Source organism: Protopterus annectens, chromosome 3.part0 (genome assembly GCF_019279795.1).
Source record: "Protopterus annectens isolate FY-2018-M chromosome 3.part0, PAN1.0, whole genome shotgun sequence".
NCBI lineage: Eukaryota > Metazoa > Chordata > Ceratodontiformes > Protopteridae > Protopterus > Protopterus annectens.
Window position 1 is genome coordinate 1,815,427,870 of NC_056731.1, and position 17,831 is coordinate 1,815,445,700.

General features: G+C 40.0%; 1 protein-coding gene across 4 annotated transcripts in view; it reads right to left on the reverse strand.

The window, feature by feature from the left end:
• ALS2CL (ALS2 C-terminal like) overlaps positions 1 to 17,831 on the reverse strand; it is a 2,758,770-nt gene that overhangs the window by 1,470,782 nt on the left and 1,270,157 nt on the right. For all 4 annotated transcript variants that reach the window (XM_044065874.1, XM_044065873.1, XM_044065871.1 and 1 more), the window contains one exon: positions 4,617 to 4,810. In XM_044065874.1, the coding sequence (XP_043921809.1) occupies positions 4,617 to 4,810 (194 nt within the window). The remainder of the gene's footprint in view (positions 1 to 4,616; positions 4,811 to 17,831) is intronic.

Genomic DNA, 17,831 nt, shown 5'->3' on the forward strand with positions numbered 1-17,831 from the left:
TTATCACTGTGCCAGTCATGGCTGATCTAAATGAAGCCTCCAGTGCATCATAGCCACATTTTTAGGAATGGTTACTAACCTGTTGGATGTTATTCACCATTTCTAATACATATTTCTTATCTAAGGATTCATCAGAGGACAGTTTTTTAGTTAACTGATCAAGCATAAACTCTTGGTATTGGATCATATGAAACTGACAGTTTAAAGCTCTAGCTGAGACAGTAGCAGAGGTGTAAACTTTTTTCCCCCATCTCTCTAAGGACCTGGATTCCCTTTCAGAAGGAATAGGGTTTTTGCTGTGGTCGAGGCTACTGCCTTAGGCCCCTGGGATATAGTTTCGGGATCTGCAAGTGGGGCCTTGTATAGGTGGTGATGAGTGTCTGGCACCCTGTAAAATCTATCTGGTTTGGCAGGGGCTGGAGGTAAAGAATCAGGAGCAGTGCAAACATCATTAAATGCATCATCCACAACAGGCAGTACAGGAGGTATAGCTAAGGGCCTATGTTGTGGTAAGTGCAGAAAAGTCCTAAGCCTTTTCTTGAATCTGAGAAATCTTGTCCCTGCCATTGGAATTGCTCTCTCATGGCATGTAAGGTTTCCCCAAAGGAAAATTCCTCTGGTGGAGAGGCAGCTGGAATGGATTCTTCAGCATCGGAATCTTCATAAGTAGAAAAAGGAGCCTCTGGCTGGTCTGTAATGTCTGAGTCATCCGCAGAATCATCAGAGGACACTGGCTCGGGGGGCTCTGCTCTAGGTCTCTTTTCTGGGGGCTGAGAGGCCCTGTCTGGGTGAGATTGGGATCCCCTAATTAAGGATATTAAATCTTCTGCCAGAGTAAGCATTTGTGAACTTGAAGAGGGCCTGTGTGAGGGGGGCTTAACAGGCACTGATTTAACAGATTTGGCTGCTTTAGCCCTGGCAAAGGCCTTAATAGACATGGCTGCAGGAGGCCTAGCAGCACCACGTGCTGGGGTAGAGACATCCAAAGGGATGGTGTCTGATAAATCACTAGGAACCACAGTTGTAGGCAAAATTTCTGAGGCCGATTCAACTAAGGTAGCAGGAGCCTCAGTAGTAGTCATGGATTCGGCTGAAGATTGACCGGTTTTCTCGGTTTCGGCCGAAACCGAGACACTCGCGGCTTGCTTAACCGTGGTTTCGGCCGAAACCGCGGACCGCGAGTGTCGGTCTTTTTCTTTGCGTTTTTTAACAATTTGGGTAGTCGGAGGATCCGGCGGCATAATGTACGCAAAATCTGAGCCGAAAAACTGTTCAGCAAACTCCGACCGACGCCTAAGCGTTCGTCGGTTGAAGGAAGCACAGGCCGAACAGGCTGCTACGTCATGGTCTGGGCCTAAGCAAGGCAGACAGTAAGAGTGGAAATCTTTATGAGGTATTTGTTTCCCACAAGTTAAACAGTTATTGACTTTTTCTGACATCGGCTGAGGCAAGAAAGAGTCCCCAACGGGGTACTTAGCTTTTTAGAAGTCTTCGAAGTAGTATTCGGTAGTAGTAATCTCTGGATCTGACCGACCGGCACTTGCGAACAGCTTCTTCTTCGGGCGCCACGCGGCAAGAAAGACTGGGGAAAATGGCGTCGGCTGATGCCTTTATACCCGAAGACCAGCAGAGATGACGTCGGGTGAAGTGCGACATCAGCCGAAGCCGGACCCAGACTTTGGAATCCGGCCGACCGAAGGGCTGCCTGACGACAGGACAACCCATTTGTTATGACTGCAGATGCATCCATGAAGGACATCTAATCTAAGGGGGCGGTGAAAGCCAACACATTCTGGCTAGGCTTATAGATGCCTAGTACTTACCTATGAACCTAAAAATCTTTTTTTTTCCTCAGTCACAAAACTTGACAGATAAACTGTTTGACCAAGCAACTATAGCTGCACATTATAACAGCTGTGATATATATCAAAACCAAAGAAGAGCGTCACAGTCCACAAGCGCAAATAAATCCAGTCCTTTGGATGCGAAAACGATTTATTAAATAATCCAACAGATGCAACAAGAAAAATAATAGAACGCTCTCACAACGTTTTCGTCGTCTACTTTATCAATATACAAACAATTAAAATGTAGAACTTCTTATATATCCCCCAGTTTCCCTCCAAAAAAAAAAACAATCATTCAATTATTCAATAAGTGCAACTAATTTAGAAAAAAAGCATGAGTTACATAAAATCCTGTGTAACATGAATTGGTGTATAAGTAATAACTTTTTTAAAAATAACTGAATAGTCATAGTTCAGTGTTATTTTCTTTGGATAGTGAATATGGTAATGTGTGTACAATCTTAATGGATAATAAGTGAGGTAAAATAAAATCATCATAAACATGGGAGAGCAACCATTCTGAAAGTAGTGGCTCCATCTAGTGATCAAGTCACAAATAAGTCCATAAAATTCATGTGTTTCAATAATTAAAAATACTTAAAATGTTAGTAAAATAATTGATAAAATTTGTATAAATAAATTCATAGTGATAAAATTGATTTTATTAATAAATATTGTTTGATAAATATTGTAAATAAATATTATATTTAATGATTGTTAGCAATTTAATGAACATAATGGGTAAGCTATAATTTTGCAGCTCTTAGTTTTAATACTGGTTTAAGGGAAAGCATCTCATTGAGTCCTGGACTTTTTCCAGCGTTTAAAATCACTTGCCAATACAATTCTCTGTATTCTATCTGTGTTTCCCACATGCCACCTCTGGGATTAACAGGTATCACATCTAGTACAAAAAACTCAAAACTTGAAGTACAACATTTCAGTGAGTGTTTATAAAGTGCATTAGTATCTTTCTTTACCTTCATATCATATATCCTTTGCTTAAGCTTTCTCTCGCTTTTGCCTATATAAAATGACTCACATTTCGTGCATGTGGCAATATAAATAATGCCCTTCGTATCACAGTTTGCAAACGTGTTCAAGTACAATTTCTTTTTTCTAGCTTTCAAAAATATATATTCACTGCATTTTAGGTGGGCACAGGATTTTATGTAACTCATGCTTTTTTTCTAAATTAGTTGCACTTATTGAATAATTGAATGATTGGTTTTTTTTGGAGGGAAACTGGGGGATATATAAGAAGTTCTACATTTTAATTGTTTGTATATTGATAAAGTAGATGACGAAAACGTTGTGAGAGCATTCTATTGTTTTTCTTGTTGCATCTGTTGGATTATTTAATAAATCGTTGTTTTCGCATCCAAAGGACTGGATTTATTTGCGCTTGTGGACTGTGACGCTCTTCTTTGGTTTTGGTTTACTTTGGCGCCACTTGCTCCACTTTACATTTTTTCTAGCTGTGATATATATGTCATGCAAAGTTTCCAGCAGACTGGGTCCAAGGACTTGAAACCTCCCACAAACATTACTCTACTTAAAGTAAAGAGCATATGGAGCTCTACTTCAACCTACAAATGTCTTCCTTTCAAAATCCTAGGTCAATAACTATAAAATTATTTTCTTGACATGGAACTATTTTCAAAACAGCCCGAAATTCACCACAGTCAATGACTCAAAAAACAGCACTAAATGTAACACTTTGTTTTCCAGGACTAAACACTGATCAAAATGAATAATTTTCAGATCAACAGAGTGAGTACAAACCATATGAATATTTGAAAAAATAGCATTAATAACAATTCAAACAATGATGAAAACAATCCTCAACATTTGTACTTCTGAAAAGGAAAGTTATAGAATCCATACAATCAGCAAGAAGAAAAAAAAAGTTACACATATACAAGTACTTAAGATAATTAATGAGCTACAATGATCATTCTACTCCCAGCATGAACACAAAGAAAGCATGCAAACTCATTATTAAAAAAGTACAAAATAAAGTCAAAGTACAGCCATTTTTATCATGATACACTGATACTCACTTCAATGCAGCTATAAAAACCTTTGAGAACTTAGTGCAAGAAATCACCTCTCTGCAAACATTGTCTTTTCCTATAGTCAGACACCTTCACCCCACTGGCAGCCAAACATACAGTGAGGATTCCAGATTACAATCTAAGAGGCCAAACACACAATGATCAAATCCTACAAACACCCAAAACACACCTATTGTACTGAATATAGCTTCTCCCATCTTGGGACAAAAATGTAGGATCATAGGAAGTTACTAGGCTAATGGCCCCAGGGCCCTTACAAGCCTGGCCAAGTTCAACCTGTGTTCCTAAGGGTGTCTGATTCCAGCAGGCACTAAAATCAGCACCTATTGACATGTTCAAGAGGGATGCAGGTGGAACCCCTAGGGTGAATTTCGTGTTACCCATCCAATTGTCCAAACTATGCTTAAATATGGCCAATGAAGGGCTTAAAGTGAGAATCAAACCCTATACACCTTGTGTCTGTGAGGGGGATAATACTTTAACCATTATGCCAACCTCCAACCCCAACACCTTACTTAAACAATTTCACAATTTAAAACACATTGAAATCTAGTTAAAAGCACATTACACTTTATAAAAAAAATATTGTAACCTGCTAGAACAAGCTAGAAAGAATCTGCTAAAAATGTCAGAAGAAATTGCTGTGTGAGTAATTCACTTTCATGCAGCAAACAATTTTCATTTAACTTACTTGCCATGGGGCTTTCCACAATTCCAATCACCTTCATATAATGCATTTTTGAACTTGCTCTCTTTTTTAAAGGTATATGATGCAAACCGAGAAAGGAGAAGCTGGCAGTCTTTGCTTCCTCCCCAAAGAGGAAAGTCACGTTTTCCTTCAAGACTCTGACGGATTGCCTGATTTATTTTCCAGTGCCACAGAGCCTAAGCAAAAGAAAAGTAAGATTATTTACATGTACAATATAGAGATACAGAAAATGACAGCAGATTAACAACTTAACAGTTTCCTTACCTTACAGCTAAGGTGAAGAGCACAGCTAATCAATAGATTACTTCCTACTATCTTCAGCTCTAAAACTGTTACATTTGTTTCCTGCATTAATAACTTCTAACACTCTCTTTACTACAAATCACATTATCAAAACGTTTATTTCTCCAGTGTCATCTACAAAAACACTATGGCACCCAGAATAAACTGCCTCAATCACTCTGGATGACTAGTTCTTGTTCACAGCTTTTTGATGACAGTTAGTACACACTTGGATACTGAATATTCCCCTGAGGTACTTAAACAGTGTGCATTACACGTCAGCCTCCATCTCCTCCCATTTTGGGAACCATATTAAGGTACCTGAATCCTTTTTTGTATGCCTTCTGGTAAAGACCATTCAACATTTTTGCTCTGGTTCCCTGGCTTTCCTCCAAAATTATATATGCTAACTAGGTTAGCCCATTGGACATATTCTCCCTTAACTTGAGTAACCCAGAAACATTGTCTGGGTAAACGACTTTCTCCATCCTGATTATGTCCATGCAGGAATGAAGCTTCCAATACTGCAGACAGTGCTACATGCGGAGATCTTAGCGTCTGTCTGCAGTGAGGGTGAACTACTTACATTTTTATGTTCTACCACATACACAGAAGGAAACATAATACTATGATTGTGACAAAAATAGCTGCAGCTGTGACTAGCTCAGTGCATACATTTATGCATCAGTTTAGTCCCCAAAAGACCAGTGACCAAAAACTGCCACTGAGAAGTTAATTGCCCCATCCCTCCCTTTCTATTAAATAACCAAGCTGACCTGCAATAGTACTTTCATTTTTTCTGAGGGTTGTAGTTTTTTTTCAGAGAAACACCTCTTTTCCTTTCCAGCTGCAGAGAAGTCCAAGTCCACCATCAATTTCCTGAAACTTTAATGCTTACAAAGACAAATGATTGTCTTATTTTATGTGTTAGGTTATCAAATGTCCACTTTTGTGGTTAATGACACTTGGAGTGGGAAACACATTCATAATTGTTCCGCATGAATACTGCCATTTATTTTAAAGTCTTTTCAGTTTTACTGATAGTGTGAAAAATGTTCTTCTCGCATGACATTTACAATCATTCTAACACAGGAAGGGACATTTAGTACAGCTATGCTAAGCACCTGTAGTAAATAAAAGTTATCTTTTTCCTCATCACATTGCTGCTCCTTTACAGAGTCAGTAGCACTGGCCACTGCTTTACATCTGAAGTCCAGGCCTACATGAAGGGACTCTGGCTGACAAGGTTCACAGACGATTGCAAGTTGTGAGCTATTATTAACTCCCCAAGTGATGTTGACATCCTACAGAAAGATCCTACAGAAAGACCTCACTGAGACCGACTGGTGTCATTATCACATCGATGGTAGTCCACTGAACACAGAAAGCATTATAAGAGATCTAGGAACAAAGCTTGACAGCAACCTCTCTTTTGACCACCACATTGCCACTGTGGTCAGAAAGTCCTTCTATGTGGCACATCTCATTACTAAGGGTGTTGCATCCAGGAAGAAAGAGGTCATTGTCTCCCTCTACTCTTCCCTCATTAGGCCAGTCATTGAGTACAATGCCCCATTTGGCATGTACCTCACTAGACATATGCAACAACTGGAGAGGCCGCAAAAGTACCCCATAAAGAAGACACTAGGCCTTAAACATTTGTCCTACATGGACAGACTAAAAAAACTCCAACTATTCTGTGTCTCATGTCACCTACTTAGAGGTGATCTCTGCTTGACTTAGAAAGCATTGTCTGACCCAGCTCTGTTAGAAATGCTACATCTAAAGAAATCCCAATCCCTCCGCACCACACGCTCCAGAGACCTCAACAGAACATGCTGGAGGGACAGGTTCATAACCCAGAGACTGCTCATGCTATGGAACAGACTTCCGATACATGTCTAGCGCAGCACCTCACTGGCCCTCTTCAAGAGAAATCTTGATGAGTGGATGGGAAATAGAAAATTCACCCCGGGGATCACTCTAGTAGCTTTACTTGACAGAGGCACCAGGAACTAAGGTCAGGTGGCACAATGCCAGGGTAATCCTATGGGCTAGTCTTGTAAAGGCTCCAGGGCCATTAGCCTAGTACACACCTATGAACCTATATAAGCAGCCATTGGTCTTGTTGAATGCACTTTTACAGGTCCTGGTAGGTGCATTCTCATTTTGTTATAAACAAAAGTAATACAGTCTCTAAGCCATTTAGCTAGAGTAACTTTATAAACTGGTCCACCCACAGCAGTTGAAGAAAAGGAAAAAAACAGTTGATAAGATTTTCTAATTTCTTTTGTTCTGTGAAGGTAAAAACGTAATTGTCTATCCACATCTAGTAAGTGTAGACAGTGTTCACCTTTATGCACGAAGTTGGGAAAGAAAGTTGGGAGAGTTGTACAGTTTGATTAATATTGCTTCAGATACAACCTTTGGCAGAAAGGAAGGATTTGTTTGTAAGGAGACCCTGTCTTTTTGAAACATTAGATAGGGAGGTTTGCAAGATAAGGCCTGTATCTCAGATATCCTCCTAGAAGAAGTAAGGAGCAATTAAGAATAAAGTTTTCCAGGATAAAAACTTCAAATCACAATTTGCTGAAGGTTCAAAAGGAGAATGAATTAATGACTGCAGCACCATATTCAAATCCCAAGATGCAGAGGGTTCTTTATATGGAGGTCTTAGCATTAAACTTCCTTTCAAAAAGGCTTTGCAACTATGTGACATTAAGGCAGAACCATTTAAGACAGTATGAAAGACAGAGATTGCAGCAAGATGCACTTGCATAGTAGAGGCAGATGCTCCTGCTTCAAAAAGTGAAGTTAGGAATTCCAGGACGTTCTCAATAGGCACAAAATATGTCAAGATTAGACACTGATGTCCATTTAGAAAACTTTAGCCACTTAAGGTACAATTTCCTTGATGAAGGTTTACGGTAGGATAGAATAATTTTGTTGAACTGAGAAAGTGAGACGAATGCCTGGCAATTGTGGGAACTGGAGAAGTTATGCAGTGAGCTTGAGATTCTTAAGATTCAGGTGAATTACTCCTTCCAGGTGGGACAATAGTTCTAGATCTGGGTCCAGTATCCGAGTTTTCCGAATCAGATGAGGCGAAAGGAAGGGAAACCAGACTTGTCGAGGCGAAAATGGGGCGGATGAGAATTATTCTGTTGGCTTTCTTTAGAAACTGGGATAGAAGGGGAATCGGGGGAAGGACAGCATCTCTCAGTGACTCCCCCAGAGGGGGTATTAGGGCAAAATAACTGCTGCACTTGTTCGGGGGGACACAAACAGATCACAGCAGGGTTGGCCCCAGTGCCAAAAAATCTTTTTTGCCACCAATGGATTGCGAAACTACCCATGAGGCGTGAGAATGGTCCTGCTCAATTTGTCCGCAATCACAATGGAACTCCCCGGAATGTGCATTGTTAAGAGAAAGCTGCTGGAAGAAATTGCCCATTGCCATACTTTGAGTGATTCCCGACAAAGAGGGCAAGACCTAGTTTCCCCTTGCTTGCTGATGTACAAAACTACTGACATATTGTCTGCTTGAATCACAACTGTTCTGATGGGGAGGGTTGCTTGAAATGCCTGCAACACTAGGAGCACTGCCCTCATCTCTAGAACACTGATATGCAAACTGGCCTCCAGCTAGGACCAAGTGCCTTGGACTGTCTTTCCCAGATAAAGCTCCCCCAACTCCATCTGGGATCCGTCCGTGGTCACTATGGCTTGGGGTTGATGGAAGACAAAGGGACAACCTGATAAAATGGAACATTGGTTGATTCAGTAAAGACCACTGAGACATCAGAAGCCATTGAAGTTCACATGTGATATCTCAAAGGAGAACTAGGGTGGTACAGGCTGCCATTGAGCCTAGAGTTTGAAGAAGTCTTGCTGTTACTGTCTTACTGCGAATGATCTGGATGACTTGTGATCTTATCCTCTGAAATCTTTCGAAGGGAACAGACGCAATGCCAGTGATTTTCTTGAGCACTGCACCAATGAACTCCAACTGCTGAGATGGTTCTAAATGGGACTTTTTGCAATTAACAGTGATACCCAAAGTCCAAACAAAAGAGGAGAGTACAGTCTCTTGCCTTTACAAGTAGACGCCTGGCGGAAGTGGTACGGAGCCAGTCGTTTAGATATGGAAACACCTGGAATCCTAGTAGTCTGAGGAGAGCTGCTACCACTGCCATGCATTTGGTGAACAGGCTGGGGACTGTGGTGAGACCAAAGAGCAGTGCCCTGAACTGATAATGACTAGCTCCCAGCCGGAAGCACAGAAATCTTCTAGATTGCTTGTCCAGTTTTATATGGTAACACGCATCTTGAAGATCTATTGAGCACATCCGATAGTCTTTTTCCAAGAAAGGAAATATAGACTGAATCGTGACCATCTGAAATTTGGTTTGTCGATCTGATTTGTTCAACAAACTGAGATCCAGGATTGGTGTCCAGTCCCCTGTCTTCTTTGGCACTAAAAAGAATCTTGAGTAAATTCTGGACCCCTTCTGGTCTGGCGGGACTGCTTGGATGACTCTTTTGTCGAGCAGTTTTTGAATTTCTAAAACTGCAGCATCTCTGTGACTGGGTGAAATGTCTGGGATTCCTCTGAATCTCTTTGGTTGTTCTGAAAAGGGAATGTTGTAACCTCTGGTTATAATCACCTGCACCCAACTGTCCATTGTTATCCTTAGCCAGACAGATTGGTGAAGGGATAACCCCTCCCCCCCCCGACTGCCTCCAGAGGATGGCAATCTGGCCTCCCTTCAAGAACGCTGATAGGAATTCTCAGGGAAAGAATCCCTGGAACCCTGATTCTGCGGGTCACCTCTGCCTCTTGCACAGTGTCTTCCATTATTACTTTCCAGTCTGCCCTGGACAAAGTCGCTGCCACCTGGGTCCTGGAAAGCCCCTTGGGACTTCCTGAACCATAGCCTTCCACTTCTCTGGTTCCTAGAATAATGCCGTTCAGGAGTGGAAAAGCATACGTCCATGGCAGAAAGTGTCTTTCTATCTTTCTCACATCTGTCCAGAGTGTCTAACTTTGGGAACAAACAGGGATATTTGTCAAATGGAGTGGTGACAAAAGAAGACTTAAATGGCTCTGTGAAATCCCATAAGCACATCCAGACTTGTCTCCCTAATGGCTACGCCCAAACCTGCTGTTCTCCATCAGCATGCACACTTATGTACAAGTTGGAAATGGATTCTAGGGTGGTGAGCTGAAAAGCTACCTTGTCTCAAATTTGTAGTGTGTAATGTGATCTTGATATTTTGGTATAAATTAGGAGGTTTTGTACACATTTCCTATGTATGTGGTAGCACAGTCACTTTGTAAAGCATTTGGAGCTCATAGTTTAGGTACATTTTTTTTAAATGTTTTGAGCTCAGTGCTTAATTGATTAATTGTTTTATTATATGCATTTGATTCACTAATGCACATCACATTGTGTGTTGTAAGTATATTTAAAGCAATATTGTTGATGCTGTGAATTATTCCCTTTGAAGGCATTTGGCCGAGGTACCAGGAGGCATCCATTATATGGTTTATAAATCTGTTCCTAGCCTGCTTCTTTCCATTTGGTTTTTGTTTTTCAAGTTATAGTCTTGTCTCTCACTCCTTCAGCTACTACCCCTGCAAGAGTATCTGATAGCTCTTTTATCAGCTCTCACTGAAGTCTCATAAAATGTACCATGTAATTCAAGGACCCGAGGGTGAAGCATATACGTGCTTCCCATCCATTGTCCTAGACGCTTTATTAGGAGGATGGATAGTAGGTCTTTCATCAGCAAGTTCCTTTTAGGTGGCTGCCGTGATTACCATGATGTCTACAGGTATTCCCTTGGCCCAGTGCTGCTGATCCTGAGGGGCTGAAAGAATACTGTTTGATCTCTTAGGAATAGGCTCGATAGTGTCAGGCAATTTCCAGGCCTGCTCAGCAATCAATTTAATGAGACTGTCAGTGGGCGGAGAGATCAAAGGGGTAGAAGGTTGGTGGACTGGATGGAACAAACTGAAGGAAACCCGGGGGAATGTCATTACAAAAAGGAACTTGGAGGACAGTTTCGAAATGGGTGCAGAGAAGCTGAATACCTCATTCATGTCCTGTCCTTGAAGGAAAACACCCTTGGTTTTAAGGGAGACAGTACTGAGGATTTAGAAGGCATCAAAGAGGGGGAAGTCCAAAACAGTAATCGGCACCAATGAAATTGGTGCAGATACTGGCACTGACAGCACCGAAGACTCAATTATTTGTCTTGCTGGCTTGAGGGAACTATTGGAACTGTGGAAACTTTAAAAACTTTGACATGTGGTTCTGAAGAAATTTTTGGAATGGAATGGTTCCTTTTCTTGGATTTTTGACACTTGCTAGAGGAGGAAGGAGAACGGATATCAGTTTTGGATCCAGATAAGGCCTCATCAAATTCAGATTTTAGCAGTCCTTTTAAAGTCAATTTGTGACAAATGACACAGTTTTCTTGTAAATGTACTACCCCCAAACAGTAGACACAGAGAGAGTGTCCGTCCAAGTTTGGAAGTTGTCTGTCACACTTCTGGCATCTTTTGAAGCCAGAAGTTCCTTTAGGTTTTTCTGCCATCCCACAAATCTCACACAGACCATGAAAGCTGAGAGAGCTAGAAAAGTTTTTTTTTTTTTTTTTAGAGAATACTAAAGAAAGGAAAGGTCGTACCAGCAATGGTACTTAAGAAATACCATTTAAGGTAAAGGGAAGAAGTTCCAGCAATGGTACGTTAGATTTACTGAAATGGTAGGAAATGAAAGAGAAGAACTCAATGATAAATGCAGAGAGGAGCTGGTAGTTGAACAAACAATAAGTTTTATGAGAAAAGCTGTAAAGTACTTACAGTTTTTATAAATATATTGCTGTCGAGCTGTCAGAGGAGAGCATTTGTCTGGCACTATGAAGCTGCTAATGAGATCTGAAGTAATATTGCGAGGATCATTATGGGTAGAGCTTAGCTTGAGTTTTTTGGAAGGCGCGAGCATGAATAATGGTCAAGTCTGCTCTGAGGTTTGGAATCGAACCCACAGTCAAGGATTAAGTGACAATTGACATCAGATTAACTGCATTTGTTACTGGTACCATGATTCAGTGATCATCTGCCTGGAGGAAGATGTGTGGTAAACCATACTGCTCACAGGTGTTGTACCCCAGAACTTCGCTCTAGGGGTGGCAGTCATTAAAACATCTTATTCCCCAAAATGCCTTAGAAATTTCTTTATGAAGCCTAAGAGAATGACTGAAGTGAAACTAGCTGTCATGAATGCCTTACAGTTTTAACAATGGATAGGACATAGATCAGTAGGCAGACAGATATGTACATACACACTTAAAACAGATAAATGCAATTTGGAGTCTTTCCTGTCCTTGGAGAGTGTAGAGATCTGCAATGTTACAGAGGTTTTGTTTAAATATTAAGCTAGCATCACACAACTTCACTGTATTATGCCTACTGTTATTTTACATGAAATGAATGTCCCTAACATTATACGCAACATTGCCAATGCTGTAGTGTTAGACACTAATCTGCATTATGAAATATGTGCCCTTACTGACACAAGTCAAATTAATTTCCACTTAATAGGTTGTTACTGTAACTCATCTATGACCCCCCCCCCCCCATAAACATAAAGGACAATACAGTCAATATTGGAAAATTCAAGTAAACCACTAATGAATGGGATAACCACAGTTCCAACAATGGGAACGCAACACACTTTTCTTTTAATTTATCAACAGTAACTACCCTGGGATAAGCTGACACCTGCAAAAGAACAAGCTGAGTTAGGGTTACCTGATTTGAAGGGATATTTTAGAGCTACACAGTTAAGAGTTCTTATATGTAACACAAAAGAAAGCTAGAATTCAAACTGCAAAGGAATGATGATGCGGGGGGGCTGTAATTCAAGAAATAATTAAAGAGGCATTTTTGGATGCAGATCCTTAAAGAGGATAACAGTTATACTGAATATTATATTCCTAAGGCAGCAGACAGTGTATTCAGAACTAAGACATCATAAGAATGGAGAAAGAAAATAGGCAAGAGGGGGCTGGAATTTACTGGAGGAGAAGGCATAGAAGCCAAGGTACTGGGAACAAATAATTAACAAGGCAAAGGCAGCAGAATGAGAAGAAGCCAAGAAGACATTTGGAGTGTGGGCCAAAGATTACCTTCCCCATCAGGGACTGATAGAGTACAGGCAAAGAGAAAGGGATAGGGGAATCCTAAATGAAATACCTGCACTGGTAGAGTGTTTAGCTGAATATAGAACAGATGTTGCTATCAAAAATACATCATCATTACAGTATATAAAATATTGCCCAATAACTACAGGAGTCAATCAGAGGAGGTCAGATTGGATAAGTAGTTCACAAGGAGGCTGCTGTTAAAAAAAACGGATAATTAGTAGAGCATATAAAATATTGCACTGTAGCTAGAGAAATCAATCAGAGAACGTCAGAAAATATTGAGAAGAGAGATTAGATAAGCAATTCACAAAAAAACAATTGAAAACGTATATATCTTCCAAATATGCAACAAAATCTAGAAGATTTAGGATTTTTACCTGGAAGTGTTTGCATACGTTACTTTACACTTCAAGCAGACTCCAAAGATTTTTCCACAGTACATGGCAAATGTTAGAGGCACAATGAGGAAGAAAGAGATACCTGGGAGCATATATTCTTGGAGTGTAATGAGTTGGCAGACTCACTCGGTCAGGAATACTGGGTGAGCAAATGAGTGTAACTAAGGAAATTTTTTTTTTTTGAGTTGGGATACATGATCTGAATTGCCTAGACATAATAAGGGCTTGTTAAGTTTAATTCTAGTGGCTGCAAATAAAGAAATTACTATAACATTGAAATCAAAGTCTAAACCAACCATACACGAAGTACTGAATATTGTTAACGGAGATAAAAAAACATGAAGTTGGATCTTTAGAAAAGGGTAGGAATAAATTGCATAGAAAAATGGAAAATGTGGGAGCAATACATGCAGAAAAATATTTTGGAGGAGGAATGAGGTTTAAGAGAAGGCAGGAAGTGAAAAATTTATGCAATGTTGGTTTGATTATATTGCACAGAGGAATATACGTGATGTATGTTGTTGTTTGTCTTTTCGGCTTTTCCCAGTTAGAGGTCACCACAGCGGAACTTCGGTCCACTAATGATTGGCAGTTGCTTTTTATGGTGCCATACGTGATGTATAATGTTTATAAATGTGAACGTATTAATATGGTTTGACTACTTTAATATAAATGAAAGTTTGCCGATGTTTAAAAAAACAGCAACTGCTTTGAAAAATTGGTTAAAATTCACACTAGGGGAAATAATATTCTTCTTATTATTATAACCAACACTGCCACCATCTGTTTCACCACTCACTATTATCCCTCAACCCATGTGATCATGATACTTCATGTCTTCAATAGTCCAAAATGTGTCTCATTCTGTGACTTTTTCAAAGTCGAATATCTCAACACTAATGTTACTCTTGCCACAATAAACTGTAATCTGACCTTCAATACTCCAGTATGCCTATAGGTGACAGCTTCAACAGGCTACATTCTATCTTAAGTGAATGAATTTTCAAACACAGCCCAGTGACATAGAAGTACAGGGGAAGATGCATAAAGAAACCACTTAGCTGGAATCTTAGGTTAATATAGTACGTAAGAAAGAATAAAGTCAGACTACATACACAATGGACAACAAATGCAGCACGGAATTCTCACATGTGTATGTCAGGTCAAGGCCTCCTATAAGGACATTCTAGCAGCCAAGACCAAGGGGAACAACAAGAACTTGTTTACTATATTAGAAAAATTAGAGAGTATAGTAAGTAACATTGTATTCTTGAAACTGAAAGATATTGTCACTATCTCAGCCAACAAATTTAGTAAAAAATTTTGACACCCAGGAAGTAAATCTTGTCTACTCTTTGAACTAGACGATAAAGCACATCTATCTTTTCTTTTTTTTGAGGCAACCATTTGCAAAATGAAAATACATGCTCAGTGGATAACAATAACATTCAAAGGAGTTTATTTTGCACCTTAACACAACCTGGAATACTACCTATATATGCGTTAGAATGAATAATTCTCAATTCATAGGTGCTGCATCGAACATGTGACACCAGGTGGCAAGGATGCCAATTTAGATGAAGGGACACAACACACTGGACTTCAATAATTACAATGACATTGTCTCATCTGTATTCTGCGCCAAGTAATGGATTAAGTCATTATAGGGCTGATAAGACATAATAATGGTAAATCTGTTGCTTCCTGGCATAAACCACTATGGCTTTTGCAACACCAGGTCCTGTCTTTTGAATATTTTTGTCATTTTTGAAAGACAAAGGACTTGCAGCATATGCTGCACATTTGTATCTTTCTAAAGCCTTCTGATACAAAACCCAGGCAGCTCATAAACAAGCCTGGAGAATTCAAAATCAAAGGAAATATTCAATGAACAGGTAATAGGCTACTATGTAGAACACAAAAGAACAGAGTAGGTGATCATCTTCACCAACACAGCAACCACCTGGAGTTCCAAGACGGCTGCATACATGGCTGCTTTCAGTATGAAAACAAACTTTGGAAAGCAACCAGGAAAAAAAAAAAAAAAAAAAAAAAAAAAGAAAACATTTATTTGGGTAAAAATCAGTTATTGGTTAGTCACTGTATTGCCTGGATGTCACCAATCAAGAAATCTAGACACAGTAAGAGAAATCAATTAGAAAAGGAAAAGAGCCCCGCAGCTGTTCCGCCTCAATACATAGTAATTTCGGTCAAATCCATTCAGATGTGTTTACAATAAGTGAGACACTGCAGAAATGCATACAGCAAAATTACAAAAGACTGGAAAGAAAAGAAGAGGCTTTAAGTAGCTATTCATATGAGCTGATAAAACTATAGAAATCAGAGGATGTAACGAAGGAAGACTGAATATGAGGCTTCTCAAGAAGAACTGTTTAGACAAATTAGTAGAGCTAGAAGACGGAGCACACAAAGCAAAACTGAGATTTTACATTGTACCATAAAAACTGCATTAATTTTATGAAAGTGCAAATAAACAACTGGACCGGAATTGCAAAACAGGATCTCTTAATAGAAAGGGTACATAAGTGTCGATGCTCCAAATCAGGCCAAGAAAACAAAGTCAAGATCTATAGGAATAAAAATGCAGTCATATCAGCAGAAGGAGCTGCTCCTAACAAAACTGTGGCATGAGAGTAAAGTATTATCAATTTGGAACACTAGAGTGTTCATATAAAATGATTATTCACTGTACATTAGATAGAAGAAAAGCAAATTTATCCCTGCAATCAGAACGTGTAAAGAGGCAAGGGTGAGTTTCAAGTTGTTATATTCAGCTGTCTTCTGAATATTTTTTTTCATTAGCAGCAAAGACATTCTTGGATGCATAACAGGCAACGAAGAAATAAAAAAGCTTATCTGGCAAAAAGTGAGCTAGCAAGTTGAAAGGGATTTTGTTTCTCATTTCTCTGACAATGGCAAAGCCCACAGACAGAACATGCTAGTAAAATCTCTTCTAATTTCCAAAGAAAAATGACTGAAAAACAGAGAAAATCAGAGGACCCGATGAGAAAAACAAGGAATACACTAGATTTGAACCAGAGACTGGTGTTGGGTGACTGAGAAGATGAAGATGATGCAGAATAGTGAGAAACGGAATGTAGGAAGCAAATAGGCAAACTGTAAAAGAATACATGTATTACATGCAATTTGGACATGAGGACTGTGCTTCTCCTAGAAGTAAGGGGAAGAAGGGGAAAAAGACTGGAAATCTGTGGATTATTTTAAACTGGTTGTAGACTGTAATGTATAATTTTTCCACATTGCCATTGATTTATAAAAGCAGAATTAAGGAAATGAAGAAGAAACTAAGTAAACCAAGTTTCCTTTTTTCCTTAGTAATATGTGTATAAACTGCAAGTAAAAATCTCTTTAGCTTCTCTTTGTGATAAGTGCATAGCAAATTTCTTGATGTCCGCTGCATGTAAACTGGATGATGAGTGACTGTTGCTAATGCCAAAGTAGGAAGGCACTTTTTCTACTTTTTTTTTGTATATGCCAGCAGACCTCTGCAAAAGAAAGTCTGCAGATGCAGATAATAAATCAAGAATTGACTGAACTATGAACGGTATCAAATGTGATAGACTCCTCCGGGGGTCAAGATACTTCCTCTTGCATATCCTCTTCCGAAGGACCTTCTCAGTGGAATATTCTGGGGAGGTTTCAGAAGAGGGGAAAGTCCCCTGCTGGACATCCTGAGGCCTGGGGTCACTGCAATCCTGTGGAAAGGGTATGTGAGAAAGCAAATACACCTGCACAGAACTGGGAGGAAGATCTGAGGGAGATTGCGTCTCAGATTGGAAAGTAGTCAGAACCCTCCTTCATAACTTCAATGGCAGTCTGCCCATGCTCCAAAGAGCTCCCTGGATTTGACAAATGGGTTGTCAGGGCCGACAGAACCTCAAGAGCAGAAGACAGAAGATCCGAAGCAGAGGTAGGAGCTGAACTCACCCACACCGAAGCCCCCAGAGGCAGCGTCAGATCAGGAGAGATCCGAACTAGATCTGAGGACCCGACTGGAAACTGTCTGCTCCCAGATGTCTCCTGTTCCGACTGGGTAGAAACACTAAGGGAAGATATCGGACCGGAGGAGCCAATGGGTCCCGGACCAGATACAGCCACAAGCTGGATGTCGGAATCCTCCGGCTCCGAAACCAAGGGATGGATGAGAGGAGGAGCAGGTGCCAAAGGGGAAGATTCTGTCTGATCCGATTCTTTTGGGCTTGGATCCAATAAACATTTGGCCAAGGCCAGTGACTTTAGCAGCTTCTGCACCACCATA